We start from the raw sequence: 24,792 nt of genomic DNA, 5'->3' as shown, positions 1-24,792 counted from the left end.
GGAGGTGGACCTTCCCAGGCACTGGGAGGAAATAAAACATCTCTTCCTTAACCATTGTGGTAGAGGAACTGCAATCTATCATGACCTCCCAGCAAGACTACCTCCACTAGCAGACAAGCACACTGCCTCCTGCGCTTGAAAGTGGTTCCCAGAGATAGTAACGTCTCATTCCTGTGTTCAAGTCCGGGCTTTCATGGGACATGCCACACCTTGCTGCCCTCTCAAGACTGGGGAAGTCTGAACACACTAAGATTACATCCACTCCCTGTACATCCTGGGTGAATGAGTGCAAGTGGGAGACAAGGGAATATAATTTGGGACAACAGTAATGGAACATGAGGATAGCACAGTAAAGTATATACCATGCTCAAGGACTTGCAACTCTGTGGGATGACTAACATCCCCTCAATGGCTGGGGGGGGCGAAGGCTGACAGTCACCTTATTGAGGAAGTTTGGCGAGTGGCTGGAGTGGTGATTAGGCCATGGCTCCATCTCAATGGAGCAAATGCTCACAGGAGCCGTGAGGTTGCCCAGATCAGATAGGGAACGCAGGCCCCCTGAGGCAACAGGAGTGAAGTTAAGGCCATGGTTTAAGGATTATTCAATTCCCTTCTGGTCAGACAGGTAACAGAACATATCAAAAGCACAGAACACCAGGCTTTAGGCATCCTAACAACCCTCAGCCATGCAATTTTTTTTGCACTATTTCAGCTTGAAAGAAACTTTCTACAAAGCGCAAGCAAAGCGATGACTTTGATAGTTCACAGCTGACCCTGTTCTTGGATCTCTCCCAATGTACCCTGGCTGAGCTGGTTACACATTATACAATTTTCTTGTACAATTTTCTGTCAGATTTACCAAAACCAATTAATATGAGGTCCCACCTAAACACTTTCAAAATTGTATGCAATCAGGCAGGCCCTTGCACTACATAATGTAAGGTAAATAAAAAAATTGTATAATGTGTAGCTAGCTTAAGGGACATGTTCACCGTCTGCTCCTGGCCATTCAGAAGCAAACATCCCCTATCACAAGGGCTGTCCAACTGGTCTGGGCATCTTCTCAGCTACTGTGGGCATTCCCTCCAATAAGTTGGAGCCATGGACTGATGCACTATTCTAGGCATTCACCACCACTCCATGTATTCACTATGGGTTCCTTTACTGGCATTGGACAGAAAATGGTGGGCTGAACAGTGACTGCATCCAATTAGCAGCACTCCCTGTTTACATATTCTGTCAGGAGCAGCCGCCACCTGTCAAAATACAATAGCCAGCAGCAGAAGACATTGTTTAGTGTAGATGGGGAAACATCAGGTGATTTTTCTTGTTCAACTAGCTGGTCTTGAACTAGAGAAACCTCAATTCTGTCTGTCCAGCTTGATAATCATGAGGAGTGAATTAATGGCAATTTGCAAAAAAAAAAAAAAAAAAAAAAAAACCTCCTCACTACTTTGAATTGGCTTAATAAGCATGTTTTTTGTGTGTTAATGCGTTAATGTTCTACTCATGAATTATTTTGAGCCTTGAGGGGAATGATTCTTGCTTTTATTAACCATCTGTCTGATCATAATTAGAAAAGAAAATATAATGTAAGCATTAGAGAAAATTATATAATGGATAGCTGTAATAAGCAGAAAACACAAAATAATGAAAGTCTGAACAAAATACCAAAATATCATGTACTTTAACGTCCCTTTCTAGGCAAATATAAGAAGTGTCCTTGTCAAGCAGGCCATTAATGATATGCACACCCAAAGAAGGACCATGCCTCATGTAAACAATATGTATGAGAAGACTCAGACTGCAGTGTCACATGACTATGGCTTTAAAGTGGAACTTTAATCAGAACATTCCTGCATAACTTTAGGCTGGATTCTTTTGCAGGTATAGCTATGTAAAACATTAAAAATAATTGTCTATACTGTTTTTTTTAAACAGTAATACAATGTCTCACCCTGCTCTGCACATGCTCAGTTGCTCTCCATTTTTAGGCACTGTCAAATTTGTAGAGGTCTATCGGACCGACAGCCCTAAAAACGGAATAAAACCCTCCTATACTTTACAGCCAAGGAAGCTGCTTTTGTAATCTGACTCATGTAGCTGGATGCCACAAACCCAGAAGGAAGACTGGGTGAAGATGGAAGCCCTGTCAGCAGTAACAGCGGGCCGCTGGAGAGCTTAGTTTTAAGGCAAGCCTTGCATAATGTGCTAGTATGCATACTAGCACATTATGACATTGCCTTGCAGGGGATTTTTTTTTTTTTAAGCTGCAGTTTTCTACTGCTTTAATAAAGCCATGATGTGGAGCTCTAAGATCTTTTCATTGCTTTCTCACAGCTGTTGAAAAAGGCCATTATTAACAGATATTAAGGGGTTCAATCACACCAATTTGCTATCATAGTACAGGTTACATGCTTTGCTGTGCTCCAGTGCTACTCACTGTAAATATCGCCTCAATGTACCGGTGTACTGTACTGCCCAAACATGCTGTAGGTGTGATTTTGGTCTGTTGGGCTGTATTGATAGCCAAAACACATGCTTTAATGCAACGTGTGTTGAGGTATGTGTTAAACTCTGAGCTGGTGTATATGGGCCCTAATAATCAAGGTAAAACATTTACACAGAACTGGATGAACCACAGCAGAACAGTACATGAATTAAAAATACATACATACACACAATGCATTCATAAAGTATTCAGACCACCTTCACTTTTTTTTTTTTTCAATTGTGTTATGTTGCAGTCTGATACTAGAGTTTAAATTCATTTTTTTCATTAATCTAATCTACACTCAGTGCCCCAGTATGACTAAGTGAAAATTAAATTTTAGAAATGTTTGCAAAATGCATAAAAAAACGAAAAACTGAAATATCACATTGGCATAAGTAGTTAGACCCTTGCAACAAAATTTGAAAGCTCAGATGCCTCCCATTTATCTTGATTGTTGCAGAGAAGCGTCTACACCTTGACCGGAGTCTATCTGTGATAAATTACCTTAAGGCCCCATTCACACTAGCGCGTTTTTTGATGCATTTTGCATTTTGCAGAAATGCACGGGAATTTTTTAACATGGGTTCCTATGGAACATGTTCACATCAATGCTTTTTTGTATCTCCGCGTTTTTGGAAAGGGTCGGGGACTTTTTCTCATGCAAAATGCAGCGTTTTGCATGTAATGGTTTTCAATGGACAAGCATCAAAAACGCAAGTGCACCTTTTTTGCAGCGTTTTTGATGCGTTTTTGATGCGTTTTTGGTGCGTTTTTGCCGTTTTTTTTTTTTTTTATTTTTTTTTTTTTTGTAATTTTTTTGTAAGACTGTAAAAAAAATGAAAAAAAAAAAAAAAAAACGCAAATCGCGGCAAAAGCAACATGCATAGGTGTGAATCGAGCCTAATTGGCCATAATTTGGAAAGGCACATGCCTTTTTATAAAAAGGCCTCACAGCCGACAATGCAAACTATATCAGAGGAAAAACCATGGAGGTAAAAAGGAACTGCCTGCAGAGCTCAGAGATTGGATTATTATTGTAAGACACAGATCTGGGGAGAAAAAAAAAGAAAAAGAAAAAATTATGCTGCACTGAAGGTTTCCAAAAGCACAATGGCCTCCATAACTCTCAAATAGGAGACATTTGGCACAACCAGGACTCTTCAAAAAGCTGGTCGCCCAATCAAACTGAGAAATCGGGAGAGAAGGGCCTTAGTAAGAGAGGTGACTAAGAACCCCATGTTCACTCTGAGCTCATGAGATCCTGTGTGGAGATGGGACAAAGTTCCAAAAGGACAACCATCACTGCAGCCCTCCACGGATCTGGGCTTTATGGCAGACGGAAGCCTCTCTCTGCAAAAACACATGAAAGCCCACTTGCAGTTTGCAAAAAGCACCTGAAGGACTCTCAGACTGTGAGGAACAAGATTCTCTGGTATGATGAAACCAAGATTGAACGGTTTGGCCTCAATTTTTAACATTATGTCCGGAGGAAACCAGGCACCGCTCATCCCCTGCCCAATACCAGTGAAACATGGTGGTGGCGGGGGGTGTTTTTCAGCAGTAGGGACTGGGAGACTGGCCAGGGTTGAGGGAAAGCTGATTGGAACAAAGTATAGAGATATCCTCAATGAAAACCTTTTCCACAGCACTCAGGACCTCAGACTGGACATTCGCCTTTCAACATGACAACGATCATAAGCACACAGCCAAGACAATACAGAAGTGGCTTAAGGACGACTCTGTGAATGTCCTAGAGTGGCCAAGCCAGAGCCCTGACTTAAACATCTCTGGAGAGACCTGAAAATGGCTGTCCAACGTCATTCCAACCTAACAGAGTTTGAGAGGATTCGCAAACAAGAATGACAGAAAATCCCCCAATGCAGGTGTGCAAAGCTTGTCGGGTCATACCAAAAAAGACTCAGGGCTGTAATTGTTGCCAAAAGGTGCTTCAACAGAGTACAGAGTCTGATTACTTAAGTGTGATATTTGAATGTGACATTTCAGTTTTTCATTTTTAAAAAAATTCACAGATATTTCTAAAGTTCTGTTTTCACTTTGTCATTATGGGGTACTGAGTGTAGAATAATGAGAAAAAAAAGATTTAATTCAAACAACTGTAGTTTCAGGCTGCAACATAACAAAAATTGAAAAAAGTGAAAGGGGTCATAATACATTATGAATGAGATTAGATGAAAAAATATTTTATATAATCTATATATAAAAAATTGTATACATTTATTTAAGAAAACACAAGATATAAAAATATAGACTCAAAGTTCCCCAAATATTTATAGGGACAGTTTTGGAAACCAACTCCCTTTTTCACAGGTTTACTATAGTACACAAATCTATCGTCATAAATGCATGAAACAATGGAATTTAGATTAGTAAATAAAGTTTGGGTTTTCCTTTTTGACTTTGTGTATTCAACAAGACATACCAGTTCTGTATTTTATAAACTAGATGAACAAACCTGATCGAATGCTGGAAATATGTAGTCTGCAAACTGGATCTCAGCAATGGAGGTAGCGCCAGAAACTGCAACTCCGATGCCAAATCCAACAATTCCCTGTTCACACAAGGGAGTGTTGAAAACTCTGTCTTTACCTGGAAAACAAATTCAGTAACTGACATACTGCTTGTTAAAGTGATCTGTTATACAATCTATTTGGGATTGAACGCAAACATGAATCACTGCCGGCAGAAGGAAACCCAACTTTGACAGAGTACACAAAGAATTAGGAGGAGAAAGAATGTGTCAGTTATTACCAGGCTTTGTAAATAGTGAAGTGCTGGGGCAGACTGCCACATTCTATTATGCAGGACTTTGCAGCTCTTTGTATCAGGAAAGCAGGTTATTAGTCCCATAAGCCAAACAGGTCTGGTATGCTTAGTATTTCATAAACCCAGACACACAACCAAGCGGAAATCCTCAAAGCTAAACTGTATGTGCCATCTTTCAGAGCCATCTTTCAGTACCAAAGTCTGAGCGACACAGCATATACAGTATACAGTCACAATAAATTCACCTTTTACCAGCAATGGGAAAATTGACACACCAAGAAAAATATAAACTAAAATAAAAGAAAATAAACATAACCACCACCACTTCTTGCTGCTGCAGTGAATGAAGGAAGAAAATACTGTAATCTTCATGAAGAAACAGTATTTTCAAAAGTGAAATATAAATGCTTGGATAAGCTTTGCACCTATGTTCATGCAGAAAGTTAGCCCTGCAGATTTCTAAAGATGTTCGTATTTTGTCTATACATCCAACCAACCTCTGATGTCAATGGCCAGGATCTAGTGCAAAGCTATGCAGAGACAATTTTTTTTTTTTTGGAACTGTACACAGACACATGAAAGCTTTTTTCACCTTAAAATGGAACTACACTTCATTTGAGCACCACAAACCAAAATGCTATTTAAAAAGAGCAGTCCCCCCCCCATCCGCTCATTTGTCTCCCCCCCTCCCCCCCCCCCCCCCGTGCCACATTTGGCACCTTTCGGGGGGAGGGTGAAGCGGATACCTCTGACAGGTACCCTTCCCTACTTTGCGGGAGACCGGGCTGCGGCACATTATGTCAGCAGCTCAGCCCCCTCCTACTCCCCCCCCCCCCCCCCCCGTCGCTGGGCCAGTAGGAGAGTGCAGCGGTGCCTCGCACATGCGCAGTAGGGATCCCAGAGTGAAGCTGTAATGCTTTACTACCAGATTCCCTTACGAGCAATGACGGCGGCAGCACCCAACAGCTGATGGAAACAGCTGCGGTGCCGACATCGCTGGACTCCAGGACAGGTAAGTGTCCTATTATTAAAAGTCAGCAGCTGCAGTATGTGTAGCTGCTGGCTTAATTTTTGCCGGGGTGGCGGACCTTCTATTTCATTAATTTTTAATATTCAAAGCACACTCCCCCATCCATCCATGTCTCCATGCTTTATTTTGTTGAGAAATCCCTTTGAAAAACACCTCCCTAACATTTCTGGTCATGGCCATCTTGAGAAAGGGCAGATGATTCATGTAACATTTACTTTCTGAAATCACAAAATAAGTGCAGCGCTAAGGTGGTGAAAAAAAAAAAAAAACAAAAAAACCTTTTGGAGGGTTAATAAGGTGTAAATACAGTACGTGCAACTGAACGTTCACTGTGCTATGTGTAAAAATAAAATTGACAAATATATTATACATCGAGAGACGATAATAAAATTACCATAAATGGTTAAAAGAAAAGGTGATAAAATATCCAAGGTGAAGGAAAAGATTGTGGAATGAATTAAAAGTGTAAAGAGAGCAAGGAGGAAAATTCAATGTGCATAAATGTGAATGCAAAATTTGACAATTAGATCAGTGCTAAGAAAATGTCCAAAAGAGAAATGTCCAATGCATTCATTGTTGAAATACCAAAGACAAGAACAATGTTCCTAAGCATAGTCCAAAGAAGGGCAATGAAGTCTCAATGTCAGCAATAATTATCCCATACGTGAAAAAGATCCACCACCAATATGGAAGAGGCTTACCAGAACTAGTGGACTCAATAAGGCTTACGCCCAAATGAGTCAACCAGGCAGGTGTAACCACACCAAAAAGTGGAGCTTCCACGCCACTCTTTCCTGACCACAATGGAAGGTGATCCTTTGATCTTTGTTGCGGATCGGTCTTGAGATGACACGATTGCGTCAACAATGGTAAACAAAAGAGGCAAGCTGTATATCTCGATGAGCAGCGATGTATCCAAAAAAAGGACAAAGAAACTCCACATAGTGTAAATCGGCAAGTTCTAGGATTTATTGTAAAAGGTCAAGAACACTTGCATGTCCAAGAATTAAAAAAAAGCGCTCGTTTAACCACTTAAGGATCAAAAGATTTGCCCCCTTAGTGACCAGGCCATTTTATGCGATACGGCACTGCGTTGCTTTAACTGACAACTGGGTGGTCGTGCGATGCTGTACCCAAACAAAATGTACGTCTTTATTTCGCACAAATAGAGCTTACTTTTGGTGGTATTTAATCACATCTGTGGTTTTTAATTTTTTTGGCTATAAACCAAAAAAAGCAACAATTTTGAAAAATAAATATAAAAAAAACACAACTTTTTTTTTTTTACTTTTTGCTATAATAAATATCCCCAATTAAAAAACAAAAAAAAAGGTATTTCTTCCTCAGTTTAGGCCGATATGTAGTCTTCTACATATTTTTGTTTAAATAAATAAATAAATCACAATAAGTGTATATTGATTGGTTTGCGCAAAAGTCATAGCGTCTACAATAGGGGATAGATTTATGGCATTTTCATTATAATTTTTTATTTTTTTATACTAGTAACAGCGGTGATCAGCTTTTTTTTTGGGACTGCGACATTGCAGCAGACAGATCGGACACTTTTTTGGGACCATTGACATTTATACAGTGATCAGTTCTAAAAATAGCCACTGATTACTGTATAAATGTCATTGACAGGGAAGGGGTTAACACTAGGGGGCACTCAAGGTGTTAAATGTGTGTCCTAGGGAGTGTTTCTAACTGTGGGGGATGGGACTGCCTGGGGGAGGAGACCTGTTCCTAAGCAGTAGGAACAGCAGATCAGTCTCCTCACCCCTGACAGAATGGAGATCTGTGTTTACATTGACAGACCTCCATTCTGTTGCTCTCAATGGGCGATCGCGAGTGCCTGGCAGACACCGCAAACGCCGGGCACGTGCATCGGCTCAGTCATCACATGCACCACCCCCTAGTGCTCTTAGAGCGGCCAACATACAGCTATGACGGCTCGCCCAGGGGAGCCAACCTGCCGCAGTATAACTGCGGCAGCTGGTCTTCAAGTGGTTAAAATATCACTCAGCACAACAGCACCGACAGAGCTTGATCCAACGCATTTCGTCTAAAGAGAGATTATCTGGGGTGTCAGCCTGTCCGGGACATTGCGTTTATATAGGAAATATGACTGATTAAATAGGGTACCAACCCGTGACAATGTTCGTATGAATTGTTTGTAGTGAAGCATTTACTTCCTAAAAAGCAAAATGGTGCGGACGCGTGCGGGCCAAGAAATTCAGTACCTCTCAGGTCACGATTATGGTATTGACTAATGCTTGGGTACTCTGATTGGTATCGCCCTTTTTAATTTTAGCTATGTGTTCGTTGACTCGCACAGAAAAAGGGCCAATTGTTCTACCAAAATGTATTGCTTCCCACAAAGGCAATTCAAAAGATATACAATACACTTGGTAGCACATGTAGAGAAAGGTTTCATGGGGTAGGAACGATTAGTAACTGTAAATTGAGACTTACATCTACTCCATTGCACTTTTTACATGGATCGTACCCGACAAGGCTGTGAAAAAGGAAGGGCCTGACAAGGGGGTTGATATTAGGAGCGAGTTTACTCTGTAAGGAGGGAGCACCTCTATATATGACTTTAGCTCTGTCAGGCTTTTTCTGTAAGAGTCAACGAACACATAGTTAAAATTTAAAAAAAGGGCGATACCAATCACAGTGTACACAAGCATTACCGTCAATACCATAATCGTGATCTAAGAGGTACTGAACTTCTCATTATAGATAGATAAATTTCCCCTTGGAGGGGTGGAGCTTCCACCAGAGGAGTTTCAAGGTTGGAAACCTTCTAGATATTCGAATTACAATCCCACTCGCCGTCAGGTATGAACGTGGAGTGGGATATCAATGCTTTTATCAATAGGACATGATGCGGTCTTTGCCAGTTTTTGTTTCTGATATTTGCCATCCAAGGGTTGATCCCAACAAAGCGAGAGATTTTAGTTTAGATTTTTTCTGTGCTTTTTCTTTTTTTAGATTTTTCTTTTTCTCTCTGTTATCAAATATATATTTATAAAGTATAAAATAATAATTATGATGTCCATAAATTACTATGTCTGTTTTATTGTTCTGTACAGAGATTAATCATGGGTCACAAACTATGTCTCAGTCATTTTTTAAGTATCATAATGATCGTTAGAAACCTTAAACATTTTAAATATGTCTTGCTTTCCATCTATATCGAGGCTTGGTTTGGCTACTTCCCGATTCCTTTGAGGAAGTTGGCTGTTATCGCGGTGGTTGTAGATGTCGGCCTTGTTTTGACAAACATACTTCCACGCCCTTTGTTCACTCAATCAATGGGCTGACGACATGGTGCATGCAATTGCCTGTCCTTCAGAACGAGGCTTGGCCCGCACGCGTCTGCGCCATCTTCCTTTTCAGAAAGCAATTGCCTCACTACAAATTCATACAAATTCATACGAACTCTGTCACAGGTTAGTACCCCATTTAATCAGTCATATTTCCTATATAACCCCAATGGCCCGGACAAGCTGACACCCCAGATGTCTCTTTAGCTGAAACGTGTTGGATCGAGATCTGTTGATGCCATTGCGTTGTGCTGAGTGAGATTTTAAACAAGCCCTTTTTTATTCTTGGACATGCGAGTGTTTATGACCTTTTACAATAAATCCTAGAACTTGCTGATTTACACTATGTGGAGTTTCTTTGTTCCTTTTGGATACATCGCTTTTCATTGAGATATACAGTTTGCCTCTTTGGTTTACCATCGTTGAAACAATCGTGTCATCTCAAGACCGATCCGCAACAAAGATCAAGGGATCATCTTCTAGTGTGGTCAGGAAAGAGTGGCGTGGAAGCTCCCCTTTTTGCTGTGGTTACACCTCCTGCCCGGTTGACTCATTTGGGCGTAAGCCTTGAGTCCACTAGTTCTGGTAAGTCTCTACCATATTGGTGGTGGATCTTTTTCACGCATGGGATCATGGTTGCTGACATTGGGACTTCATTCTCCTTCCTTGGACTGCGCATAGGAACATTGTTCATGTCTTTGGTATTTCAGCAATAAATCCATTGGACAATTTTTCTTTTGCACTTTAGTATCCTATTGGACATTTTCTTTGCAAAATATGACAATTAGATCTGTGCTTTCGCACTTATGAACATATGTGATATACCCATTTGAATTTTCCTCCTTGCTCTCTTTACACTTTTAATTCATTCAACAATCTTTTCCTTCACCTTGGATATTTATCACCTTTTAACCATTTATGGTCATTTATCATAGTCTCTCGATGTACTATGTATTTATGTCAATTTTATTTTTACACATAGCACAGTAAACCTTCAGTTGCACGTACTATATTTACACATTATTAACCCTCAAAAGGTTTTTTTCCACCTTCTTAGCGGTGCACTTATTTTGTCATTTATTACGCATTATCGTCTATTGCTGTGCTGCTTGGCTTTTATAGCTCTAGGACATTAGTGCAGTATTTATCTCGGTGTTTACTTCCTTGAATCAACCTGACCTTAGCTCAGGCATGCAAACATGAGAGGGTGTGCTTAGCTGAGAAAGCCCCTCCCCCCTACTGAAGACTCCTGGGATGTATGACATAATTTCCCTAGGCACTGAAACCAGGACGCAACTGAAGAAATAAAAATACGTTTAAACAAAAGTAAATAAGTAAATAAGATATACTTTCCTATGTCTTTACTAATGCTAGCAACATAAGGATTAAAAAATAGTCAACGTTGAGTGAGAAAGTGAAGTTCAGTTTAATGCAGAGAATGCATTGGGATAAAAAAAAAAAAAACTTTTGCCATTAGAACCACTGTAATCCCTATAGACTTTATGTATACTAGCAGCTCAAACTTGAGTACACATAGGTTTTTCGCAGAGTTTAGGAGCTGCTGCAGTTAGATGAGCTTCAACCTCCCTCTCCTGAATGCAGAACAATCGAGTTCAGGATAGGAACATTTTGACCGCCGGCCACAGGAAAACGCAAATCGCAGCAAAAGATTTTACTATTATATACAGTATATAAAAAGAATATTTACATATTACATACATACATACATGGGGCATCTTGAAGCGTTCATTACCAACAAAGGATTATGTACAAAGTATTAAATAAATTGAGTGTTCAATACTTTTTCCCTGTGCTATTCCATTTTTATTACACATGACGTCTGAATGAATTTGTTTTGGTTTCTTTGTATGTATGGATTGCAGCTCCAGGTCTCCCTCTTCTTGTTCTCTGTCTGTCACAGACACATCAAAAACGAGAGCTGATGGCTTCTTTTTAACCACTTCCATACCAGGCCATAGTAATATGATGCCAGCAGGAACATCTCCTCCCTCCAGGTGGACGTCACATGACGTCCTCCGATTCTCACCACTCCTGCGGGCCCCCAGCGAGGCAATGAGGCATGTCCCTCAGGACACAGCCCATTCCTGATGATGGTAAAGAGCCAATAAAAATGTACAGTGTTGCATGACTGAGTAATTGTCAAAGTGTCAGAGCGCTGAAAGCTGAAAATTGGTCTGGCCAGGAAGAGGCTATAGTGCCCTGTATTGAAGTGGTTAACAAAGGGGTACCCCTTTTGCTCATTAGGAGCAGCATCTGCTTCATTTTATGTGTGTACAAATGGCACAAGCATTATGCAATGTTATTTCCCCCCACTGTAGCTTTTTCTCCATTCAGAGTAGAGAAAAAGAAAAAAAGAACAGGGGCAGGTTTTACAAAATAATTACTGTGATATGCTAAGATTGTCTATTACAGTGATCATGTGATCGGGAGCTGGCCCTCATGGCTGCCAATCATTCGAGACCCTGACTTGTCACTGACAACTCTGTCTCCATGCTGAGAGTGAGCTATGGAGCACACTTCCAGCACAAACACAGGAGCACATATACACATCGCCTCAGAAGGGGGCCCACCACCGTGACACCACATGTGTGTATGATGCTGGGGTCATCAATGTGTTAAAGCCCATCTCCAGTGAAGACAAATGCCCCACTGCAGTGGAGCTGTCCCTGCACAGCAAGGATCAAATGCGAACTGACATCTAGGGGCCACTAAAAGAACAGTTCCTTACCTGATCCTCCACTCCCCTTGCAGTCAGCGCTCTCCTCTATTCCCCTACACTGCAGCAGCGGATTGTCCCTCAGAACCTTCAAACCCATTGCAGGGCTACAAGCTCTACACTGGTCTTGATGACATCAGAAAGCATCTCACCACTGAAACACGGTGAGAAATGCCTGCTGGGAACAGTCTTAGAGCCTGGAGGGATCAGAGGATTGGGTAAGTAACACTGCTCTGAGATCACAGAGCTGGTCTAGGTTCTGAAAAGATCCCAACCATATGGTCAGGATCCACCCAGAATCCTGGATTGGTACCTGCCCCCTCCACAGCCTAGGGCTCCAGTGAGCACTGGAGGTGAAAGCAGAAATCTGCTGACTGTCACGGCTCTCTGCTCAGAGTGGAGGGGGGAAACTGCGTGATCAGTGGTGTTTGATCGCTCAATTCTCACTACAGAGCTGGCTGGGGACAGATGCAGCATCAGATTGGTGCTGCATCCACCTAGGAGAGTATAAAGGCTTGTTTTTTTTTGAAAGCCATACTTTTCAAGATATGTTACTCTAAAAAAGGTATTTAACATTGAATACCAGACTTTAAATGCCTGGTATTCTGGAAAAAAAAAAAAAAAAAGTCAGGCTTATATGTAAGCTAAGGGGACCTCTAAAAAGTAAGGGTCATGCCTTTTCAGTCATGGCCCACTGTTCATTATATAAAAGCAGAGTTAAAAAAAAAAAAAAAAAAAAGAGAAAGAAAGACACATGCATTTACACATTCCTTTGTGGAAGGTAAAACCCCAAGAATAAAGTGCTTCTATGGTCAAAGTTAAAAATCATATATTCATTTTCCTATTGTATTTCAATTACTTATAGCCTACTCCTATTAATCTGAATAATCTTGAAGTTTGTAAACTCACTTTGTGAAGATCCCAACACATTTACCTTCTTGAATTCTGTGACATGTATTCACTATGCCACAAGAATATGCACTGCATGTCTTGTTTATATTCCCCTCGCACATGTTCCTGAAAATAGGGCACACCAATACAGGCGGTCCCTTACTTACAAACATCTGACTTACAAACGACTCCTACTTACAAACGGAAGGAGACAACAGGAAGTGAGATGAAATCTACCCCTAGGAAGGGAAATTCACTCCTGTAAGAGTTAATATGGCAAAAAAGGTGTCTCCACTGATGCTTTATCACCAGTCCATGTTTCCTTAACAGCACAAAATTTTCAAAATCCAATCGTCATTGGGTCAGAAAGTGAGGCGGAATCTTCTGAACAGGGGCACAGACAGCTAAACAAACATTACAATGGGTGATAACTAGGGTTGCAACTAACGATTATTTTCATAATCGATTAGTTGGCCGATTATTGTTTCGATTAATCGATTATTCGATTAATAACCTAAAAAAAAGTGTGGTGTATAATTTAGTTAATGTGTAAAGTTTTTAAAAAAGGTAATTTATTCTTAAATATCTCTATGCAGTGGTAAATATAAATAACCAACTATATGGTTAAGGAGCAAAATATCGAATCCACTCTGAGCATAACAGACAGAAGATATATACTATTAGAGGAGAGATATACTGTATATACTATTGAAGGGTGAATCTGGTAAATACCATCGGATTCAGTGAATTTTATTAAAAACAAAAACAATGTTTTCCTTTAAAAAAAAAAATGTAATTTTAAGAACGTTCGTTCTTTCATTCAGTGAATGTACAAAGATTTTTTGTCTGAATATTCTGAAAATTGATCGGTGTGGCCAGCATAAGGCTCAGTACACACCTATGCAGTTTGCTTTTCATCTGTTTCTGCAGTGCTTTTTGCTGTGTGTTTTGATTTTTGTGCATGCGATTTTGCTGCGATTTGCCTTTTTGCATTTTTTGGCCAATTTGTTGTTGGGCAGATTAAAAAACACATATTGCTGCAAAAATGCATTACATGCTTTTCTGCAGCTTCTCTATTGAAGTATATTGAACAAAAAAAAGCACAGTTTTGTGTGAACGTGTGCCATAGGAAACCATGTGAATGAACTGTAGTGCGTTTCTGCAAAAAGCACCAAAAAACACATAGATGTGAACCAGGTCTAAGACGTTTAGTAACATAATTGGGTGAAAAAAACTAAAATTAGCCTTTTATAGTACAAAAAAAAAAAGCAGATAATCACTACTGTAAGGGGTTAATTTTTTTTTTTAGTGTAGAACTGTGAAAGTAATATTTGCAGTAGCGATTATTTGCTTTTTTTACTATAAAAGGGCTCATTTTAGGTTTTTTTTTAACCCCATTATGTTACTGGCTGATTAATCGATTATGAAAAAAGTAATCGATTAATTTCATAATCGATTAGTTGTTTCAGCCCTAGTGATAACCCTTCCCTATGCTATCCAAAAATCTTAAAAATTGATTTTTTTGGCTGGAGCTACACTTAAAAAATGTACCTGACAAACAGATTCAACTTAAGAACAAACATACAGTCCCTATCTTGTTTGTAACCCATGGACTGCCTGTAGTGGGTGCTGGCACAACTACCAGCTGGTTACTGGAAACATCACAGATAAATGCACATATTTGCCAGCACGCCAGGATCTTGAAATGTCTTCCAAAGATTTTTATTGCAGAAAGATCACATCTCAAGAGAAAGTGCAACGTTTTGGAGCCTCGCAGGACCCTTTTCGTCAGGAGACCTGCGAGGCTTTCGAAACATTGCAACCTCTCTTGTGATGTGATCTTTCCACAATAAAAACCTTTGGACAACATTTCAAGATCCTGGCAAATATGTGCATTTGTAAGCACTGCATGTGTCACACATTTCACAGAGCCTGCCCTCTGAACTACAGAGAAACTGAGCAGGAGTTGTTTCAGGAGGCAGAAACACCACATCATGACTGCTTGAAGGCAGCATGGTACCATGGGTTACATAGTCCTTAGAAATTAAACAGCAGAGAAGCTGCAAAGCATGCAGGGAATTCAGGAAGTTGTGGAAAGAGATGACTAGCAGGCAGGCAGCACTCACAACATGAAAGGAAATTTTCCAAGTAAGCTTATATTGGATTGACAAACAACTATTGTTTGTACTGTTATTACAATGGTGAGGTATTAAAATGAAAGTGTATGCTGTGACCAAAGAACATTTAAACAATTGTAAGTTTTGAGTAAACAAAAGAGTCTGCACACTAAGTAATAAGCTATCCCACCCCATCAAAGCCAAAAGGAACCACATTTCTAGACCAGATGTATACATACCTAAATTAGCCAGTCCACAGCATTCTTCACGTTCTTACTGTTAAAGAAGATTTCAGCTAGAGAAGAGCCGGCAAGTCTTTAATCCTGTCATTTATTGGTACATCAGAGTGACAATAAAACAATAATGCTGATGTGTTTCGGCAATAGCCTTAGTCAAAATCTTCTTTCCCTTGGTTATGCCGCCATAGTCCATTTCCACAGCCTTCTATGAGACCATCTGTCAGTATAGAAGATACAAAGGAACCAGCCTATAGACGTTTATGGGGTTCCACTACCCAAGCATGGCAAGGGGAAAGATGGTTTCCACAGGCCACAGATGTATGGTTTAGGTAAATTTACATCCTTTAGCTCAGGGGTGATAGGAAAAGATTATTAGCACCTTCTTTAAAACTAGTTTTCCTTATCCCCAGGCATCTCACCAACTCGCCCACACGTCATTTCATATGCCTTTTCTTTATGAATAAAAATCCAACGTGGCAGCAACATACTGAGGAGTTAAAAAAACTGCCACAAGCTCAGAATAAGCTCACCATGCTGCTGAATCATGACAAGGAAATGCTGTGGTAGTTTACGTACGCACACCTCAAGGTTTCATTTTCTGGAACCCAGCATCAAGAAGACTGCTTGTACTTTGATAAATGAAAGTTAAAAAACACTCCCACCTTATTTACCAGAAAAAAAGACTAACTTGTGAAAGGCCGACCCTCATTAAGTTTTTCCTGCTTACAAGATTTACATGCAACTCCAAATGAAAGCACATTATTATACTGGAGGCTTGTAAGAATTTCCTAGCGTCAACTGTTATCCTTCCTAATATTCTAAAAGTAGAACATGTAGGAGGCTTGATTGCCGTATTTGTTCTTTTAGTACACCAACTACAAAAAAAGTCACCTTGCTCTCATGTTACAAAATAACTTTGCATTCACAACTAATTAAAATCACTTTATTAAGAAAGCATTACATGAATTTAAAGCAGTATTAAACCCAAAACCAAACAATTTATATACTGCAGCTTTCCAATTATTAGATGTAGTGGCTGCATTCATTTTTTATTTTTTTTGGCTTTTTCCTTCTGTTTTAACCTGGTGATCTGGCCAGTAACACATCTACTGTATTAGGGTGCATCCACTCTGAATGAAGGAGCACAGGGGGCACCTTTGGATACCAGCATTGTCAGTCTGGTGGAGGGGAACATTAGAAGTGCTAGCAGATTTAGATACGCTAACAAATTGAAGCCAAATTGCAGCTCACATCTTAAAAGCAGTTAGAGCAACAGTTTTTGTTCCTCTTGGAATAAAGTTGTTACATAAATAAAAGTCAGATCATTGTAAGCCTAAAAACACCCACCACAAATAAACAGATTTTTAAAACAGCTTACCTGTAAAATCCTTTTCTTGGAGTACATCACGGGACACAGTTCACCATAATAATGGCTATGTGGGTTATACGCTTACCTTTAGGTGATTGGACACTGGCAACCAATAGTAAGACGGTTCCTTCCATATAACCCCTCCTATACAGGAAGTACCTCAGTTTTGTAGCAAGCAATGACGATCCCAGAAAGAGGGGAGGGACCTCTGTGTCACATGATGTACTCCAAGAAAAGGATTTTACAGGTAAGCCGTTTTAAAAATCCGTTTTTCTTTATCGTACATCACGGGACACAGAGCACCATAATAATGACTATGTGGGATGTCCTAAAGCAATGCATCGGAGGGGGGGGGGGGGTATAAAGCTGTGTGACTATAAAGCTGCCTGCAACACGCTGTGGCCAAAAACAGTCTATTTTTGAGATCTCACATCCACCTGGTAAAACCTGGTGAATGTATGAATTGAAGACCAAGCGGTTGCTTTGCAAACCTGAGCCATAGACATCTGCTGGCGTACTGCCCATGATGCACTAACCCTCTAGTGTAGTGTGCTTTTAAATCCCGGGGTGGAAAGCTGTGTGACTATAAAGCTGCCTGCAACACGCTGTGGCCAAAAACAGTCTATTTTTGAGATCTCACATCCACCTGGTAAAACCTGGTGAATGTATGAACTGAAGACCAAGCGGTTGCTTTGCAAACCTGAGCCATAGACACCTGCTGGCGTACTGCCAATGATGCACTAACCCTCTAGTGGAGTGTGCTCTTAAATCCCGGGGTGGAACCCTGCACTTTAATCCATATGCCTGGATAATAGTCTGACGAATCCACCTGGATATAGTTAAACTTGTTGCCGGGTGTCCTTTTTTAGGACCCTCAGGCAAGACAAAAAAAACAGTCTTCCGAAAGGGAGCTGACATTTCCAAGTAAACTTATCGCCCTCACCACATCCAATGAGTGAAGCGACCTTTCCTCCCTAGTCTTAGACCCCATTCACACAGGGGCAACACGACTTGCAGGTCGCCTCAGCGAGGCGACCTGCAGACGAATGCCCGGGCGACTTGCAAAACGACTTCTGCATAGAAGTCTATGCAAGTCGCCCCAAGTCGCCCCCCGAAGTCGTACAGGAACCTTTTTCTAAGTCGGAGCGACTTGCGTCGCTCCCCTTAGAACGGCTCCATAGTACAGAACGGGAGGCGACTTGTCAGGCGACTAGGTCGCCTGACAAGTCGTCCCTGTGTGAATGGGGTCTCAGGGTTTGGAAAAAAGGAAGGTAAAATGATATCCTGATTTAAATGAAATTTGGAAACCACCTTCGGTAGAAAATCCGGACGAGGGCGCACCTCGTCCGGACACTCTGTCCTGATGAAGAATCATAAAAGGTTCTTTGCAAGAAAGGGCGGCCAATTCTGACACCCTTCTAGCCGATGTTATAGCCACTAAGAAAACTAATTTTCTGGTCAATAGGACAAAAGGGATATGCCTAATAGGTTCAAAGGGTTGACTCTGTAAGGCTGACAGTACCAAATTTAGGTCCCAAGGATATAAAGGTGGTTTAAGTGGTGGCCTCAGGTGTGCTACTCCCTTGACAAAGGTTCGCACCAAAGCATGGGATGCCATTGGTCTTTGGAAAAAAAACGATAAGGCCGAAATCTGTCCTTTAATTGTCCCAAAAGCGAGCTGCAAGTCTACTCCTGTTTGCGAGAACTCTTCCAATCGTATACCTACGAGGGTTCCATTTCCTTTTCTCACACCAAGAAATGTATGACTTCCAGACTCTATAATAGATAGCTCTAGAAACTGACTTTCTAGCGTTTATCAAAGTGGACAAGACTGAACCCATAACACCACAGTCTTTCAATAGTCTGGTCTCAATAGCCAGGCCATCAAATTCAGCAAACGTAAAGAAGGATGGAATATGGGCCCTTGAGACAACAGGTCTGGATGGCAAGAAAGGACCAATGGGTCCCCTACTGCCAATTTCACAATCTCCGAGTACCATGATCTCCTAGGCCACTAAGATCACCGACTTCCGTTCCTCCCGTATTCTGCGTAGTAAGTGCGGCAGAATTTGGATTGGAGGGAAGGCATATATCAGAGAATACTGATCCCAACTAACTACTAATGCGTCTATCCCAACAGCAAGCGGATCCTTGGTCCTGGATACAAACCTGTCCAGCTTGGAATTGAATCTGGATGCCAGTAGATCCACATCTGGGGTCCTCCAGTATTGGCAGATCTGTAGAAAAACTTTGGGATGCAGGGACCATTCCCCTGGTAACAATTTTTGAGGACTTAGGAAATCCACCCGCCAATTGTCCACCCCCGGAATAAACACTGCCGACAGAAACGGCACGTTTTTCTGCCCAGGTCAGTATATGATCTACCTCTCTTTGGGCTGCCCGACTCCTGGTACCTCCCTCGTGGTTGATATATGCCACTACTGTGGAGTTGTCGGACTGGACTCTGACAGGAAAACCCCGCAATCTGGATGTCCAGAATCGCAGGGCCAGACGAGCTGCCCGGATCTCCAATAGATTGATGGGCAGAGTCCTTTCTGTCTGGGACCATATTCCCTGAACAGACGCTTCCTCTAGGACTGCTCCCCAGCCGAGAACACTGGCATCTGTGGTTACAACTTTCCAGGCTACCGGTGGAAAAGATTTCCCTCTTTTTAAGTTGCTGGTTTTTAACCACCAAGAGAGGTTCCATAGAACCTGCGGAGATAGAACCATAGGCTGATCTAGGGTTCGAGCTGACTTGTCCCAGGCTTTTAGAATACTGTTCTGGAACACTCTGGAGTGGAACTGTGCATATGGCACTGCGCTGAAAGATGACACCATCTTGCCCAGTAATCTCATGCACAGCCGAATAGAAGCTGTTGGTTCTTTTTTCACCTTCTGTACAAGTTCCACTATGGAGGCGACCTTTAAGGGCGGAAGAAACACCTTTTCTTGGGCAGTTTCCAAGACCAGACCCAGATACACCAAGGCTTGGGTCAGACAAAGAGCTGACTTGTCCATATTTAGCATCCAACCTAGGCATTGTAAAAAAACCATACTGTTCTTGACACATTTGAACTAGTATGGGGCGAGAGCATTCCCTTAGAAGAAGATTGTCCAGATATCCTACTATGGAGACTCTTTGAGACCTTAGGGAGGCCAACACTGGGGCCAAAATCTTTGTGAAGACCCTGGGGGCCGTGGCCAGACCGAAAGGTAGTGCCACAAATTGGAAATGACTGCCCTCTACAGCGAAACGTAAGAACCTCTGATGTGGACCGAATATCGGCACATGAAGGTAAGCGTCCTTGATATCTATGGACGCTAAATAGTCTCCCTTTCCCAGAGACTTTATTATTGAACGAACCGACTACATGCGGAAGGATCGGACATCTACAAAGACATTGAGAGCCTTGAGGTCCAAAATGGGCCTTACTTCCCCATTTGGTTTTGGCACGGTGAATAGGTTTGAGTAAAACCCCTTGAATCTTTCCTCGTGCGGAACCTTTACAATTACCCCCTTCGTCAGCAGATGGTGTAAAGCTAGGAATAGGCATCTTCTTTTCTCTGGATCTGACGGGACCCTTGAGTACAGAAACCGGTTCGGGCGGGAATCTCCCTATCTCTCCCTATCTACTCTATTCTGTAACCATATTTTACAGTGGAAATGACCCATCTGTCTTGAACCAGTTCTTCCCAGGCCTCTCCAAACAGCCAAAGCCTGCCCCCCACTCATGAGAGTGGGAGCACCCCTTCACAAGGTAGACTTGGAGTTGGGCTTGGGTGTTTTTGGGGCCCAGGGTTTCTTCTGACCCTGGGGTCTTTTAAACCCAGACGGCTGAGGCCGTCGATACTGCTTAGGGGAAGAGGCACCAGGTCCTGGAGCATTAGGAGTTTTATAAGAGGGTTGCTTCCTTTTCTTTTTAATAGAAAGCAGGGTACTCTTTCCTCCAGAGATCCTTTGGATGTATTTATCCAGATCCTCGCCAAACAGGCGCTCTCCATGAAATGGAAAAGCTGCGAGTAGCCTTTTACATGGCGTCTCAGCAGACCAGTTCTTTAGCCACAGTACTCTGCGCATATGAATTGACAGTAACGTAAAACGAGACATCTGTTGGATTGAGTCTTTCAATGCGTCTACCGCAAAACATAAGGCATGAGTAATCTCTGATAACTCCTCAGCAGATTCCTCCTGGCAAGGTATGTTGTTTACCAACCTCTTAAAGCGATCTTTCGGGGATTGGCAAATCCCAACAGTTGCAACTGCTGGCTGAACTGCTGCACCAGCCACCGAAAAAGGAGGCCTTTAATAAGGACTCTAGCTTTTTATCAGCCGGATCCTTGAATACCTGGGCATTATCCACTGGACAGGTTAAACTTTTATTCACAGAAGATATGGCAGCGTCCACCAAGGGTGTGCTCCATTTTTTCCTGAACTTCTCCTCCATAGGGTATAGGACAGAAAACCTTTTTTTTCAGGGTGCTCCCAGTCCGCGTAAACCACCTGCTCCAGTAACGGATGCAAAGGGAACGCTTGGGAAATTTGCTGAGGTCGCAAAGATCCCAAAGTAGAACAGGAGAGGGCAGACTCCTGAACCGGGGGTAACTTAAACCCAATTCGTACCATCTCCATTAGAGCTTGGATAAACCATTTTTGGGAATGGGAGGCTGAAATTGGCTCTTCAGAGCCAAAGTCCTCACCCGAGGATTCTTCAGCCTCTCCTTCCGCTCGGTCCATTATGACCACTTCTTCCAAATCCTCTGCCCATTCTGGTTCCAGATCACCTGGACCCATCTGGCTATACGAGTCCTGGTGCTCTAGTGATTCTCCACTTTGCCCAGGCTCAGGGGAGGGAGATCTATTATTATTTCCTCCCCCCTGTGTTACAGAGGCAATCATGCCAGCTATTTTGCCCTCAAGGCCCGCTAAGGCAGATGCCAAATCCTCCTTTGTAACATAAGCCGAGGCAGGTACATTGGTAGTGGCCACTATGCCTGACAAGTGCAATGGCCCAGCCAGGCCAGATGCTGCAGGTCTTTCAGGAGAAACTGAGGCTGCATCAGCATGGGGTTGGTCTCCTGCTTTTTGCGGAAGGACTCTTACCCCTGTGCTTGCCTTGTTCCCTATACCTCGTTTTCTGGAAGACATTGCTTACACATGAGGAAGAAAAAAGGAGTACTCCCCACAACTATAACCAGCCTTTAACCTGTCACCACTGTGTCAAAGACCACCAGACTCACGTGCCCAACAACCGCTCTGTGTTTGTCCACGCGCACACCAGGAGCTCCATGCCTATAAGCACTAGCCTGAGAGTGAGCGCGCGCATCAGCGATCGGCGGCATGCCTACCGCGCGGCGCACCTGTGACGCACACAGCAGCGGCACACGTGCACACCGGCGGCACGCACGTGGCGGACACGCACCTCACGCACGACAGACATAAAAGGGGAGTGACTAGTTCTCCTAGGTTAGAAAAGAAAAAAGCCGTGCCACATCCAAAAAGCTTATTCAAAGAAAGAAGGTTCCCCTGAGTGGATTTTTCCTGGCACTTGCACAAAAAATAATATAGAGTGGGAGAGTACACATTCATGTATAGAGTAAAACAATAACTCGCAATTATGCGTTATGCCTGCTGTCCTCTGCTTACCCTTTTATACACATGACTTACAAATTTCGTTATACAGCTCTTTTTTCTATGCTATTATAAAATCCTCAATAGATTTTCTAAGTACTAACACCTTTCCTCTGCTTGCCTCTCTCCGCCCCCCCCCCCCCCCCGGGTGCGTCTGCCACTAGCGGTTGCCCGGCACGGAAAGCCGCCCAGCACTCCTAGCTGGGTGGCACTTCAGGAGGTTACCAGGGCAACACAACAACTATGCCCACTACCTCCATATTGCCACTCCGGCGGACATGCGCAGTCCGCCGGTGAGGCATTCCGTGCCGCTGGGACGGGTGTGCGTGACGCCGCCCCAACGTAACTGCGCATGCGCGGTAGGGGCGGCGCCGCGCATCCCCGTCTCAGGGAGCAACATTGAGGCTCTCCAGCTGACGAGTATTACCAGTCAGCTGAGCGCGATCATCGCGCCGGCTGATTGGAACTCGTCCTATATATAGACTGGCTCCACTCATTCCCAGCTCAGGCGCTGTACCTGCCGGATGCTGGGATGTGTGGCTGGCAAAACATGAATACTGTCTGAGTCAAGGTAAAAGAATCTTTCCTCCTAGCCACCTAAATGTTGGACTTCCCCTTTTACTCTATAAACCTATTTACTATTTGTGAAACACTCTCTTTGCTTGCCATTATTTTTTCGTTATCTTTTAAACTTACAATGCAAAATTAGAGTCACTACCATAGGTACCTGTGAACTCCCATTCATATGTATGTGTATGTAGGTGTGTGTGTATATATATATATATATATATATATATATATATATATATATATATATATATATATATAAAACTTTTTCTGATTTTGATTTTTTTATATTTTGCACATCCCTTGCTTTAAGTCCTTAAGCATAGTGATGGCACTATATTACAACTGTCATTGCGCCTGAACATGAATTATATTAATGGATGCGATGGGAGCTTACAGTACAAAATAAACATAATCCTTATGAACTTACTTTCTCTATCTAGAATGATATATCAGGAGTGTTTCACAATAAATATACTTTGAAGTGGACCATGTCTAGGAATTACTAATATAATTAATAATACATACCAACTAAAAATTACTATTGCTCTCTTTGTCAAGCGAGAACTCATTACTCATTTAAATTATGTGGATTTTTATCTATAGGATTGTTCCTCTTCGCTCCAGTATACCGCTGTGGCCTGCACGCATCCGTGGGAGGCAGGGGTAGGTGAAGCTTTATGTACATAACAAAAAACAAACCCCCCCCTCCCCTCTCTTTGGGGAAGTACTGTATATGCGATAGGAGTACCCAGAGAACAGCATCCCTCATCCACGAACACTAAATTAAGCGCCACCTCTTCTGCAAGCATTCCTTGCTCCTTGTTGTAATTGTCACCATCTTTTTGCATAGAAACCAACGGTAACACAACAGGTAAGTGATCAATGGATCATTTAACCTACAAATGGTTACTGGCATATAGATATATATGGCAATTGATCAATTATATCTCTTTAATTAATTTAGATGAACCTTTCTTTTCAACCATGCCCCTGAAGAAGGACTGAAATAGAATGCACCCGAAACGCGTTGGGCTTGAAAAGAACTCCATCATATAAGTGTTATCTGCTAACAAAAATAGACACAAAATTCTTTTGAACTATGTCCATTATATAATATGTTTTCGTTGTTTGCATTGTTTTTAATATAAGAACTTTTTGAATAAATATAAACATTGTTTTACTCTATACATGAATGTGTACTCTCCCACTCTATATAACTTTTTGTGCAAGTGCCGGAAAAATCCACTCAGGGGAACCTTCTTTCTCACGCACGACAGAATTCAAAATGCGTGCCAAAATCGGCCTTCTGTAATCTTAGACACAGGTTCAAGGTTTATACCAGCAGTTACAAAGGGAAATTTTATTTTATATATATATATATATATATATATATATATATATATATATATATATATATATATATATATATATATATTTATTTATTTATTTATTTATATATTTATTGAGTACTCACCATCCCAAGCAGCAGGGCCTGTCTTACCAGGCCCAATCTTCCCCCATCACGGCGGGTAGCGCCTCTAAGGACCTTCAGGGAGCGGGTCCCCCATATATTGGGGTCCACACCCCTGGACCTGTAAAG

General features: G+C 41.9%; 1 protein-coding gene across 1 annotated transcript in view; it reads right to left on the bottom strand.

Annotated features, from left to right (window-relative positions):
- BCKDHB (branched chain keto acid dehydrogenase E1 subunit beta) overlaps positions 1-24,792 on the bottom strand; it is a 377,387-nt gene that overhangs the window by 242,288 nt on the left and 110,307 nt on the right. The window contains exon 4 of the mRNA XM_073626854.1: positions 4,968-5,101. Within this exon, the coding sequence (XP_073482955.1) occupies positions 4,968-5,101 (134 nt within the window). The remainder of the gene's footprint in view (positions 1-4,967; positions 5,102-24,792) is intronic.

The sequence above is a fragment of the Aquarana catesbeiana genome, linkage group LG04 (genome assembly GCF_042186555.1).
Source record: "Aquarana catesbeiana isolate 2022-GZ linkage group LG04, ASM4218655v1, whole genome shotgun sequence".
In the NCBI taxonomy this organism is placed as follows: Eukaryota; Metazoa; Chordata; class Amphibia; order Anura; family Ranidae; genus Aquarana; species Aquarana catesbeiana.
The sequence above is the reverse complement of the archived record's forward strand: the minus strand, read 5'-3'. Positions and strand labels throughout refer to the sequence as shown.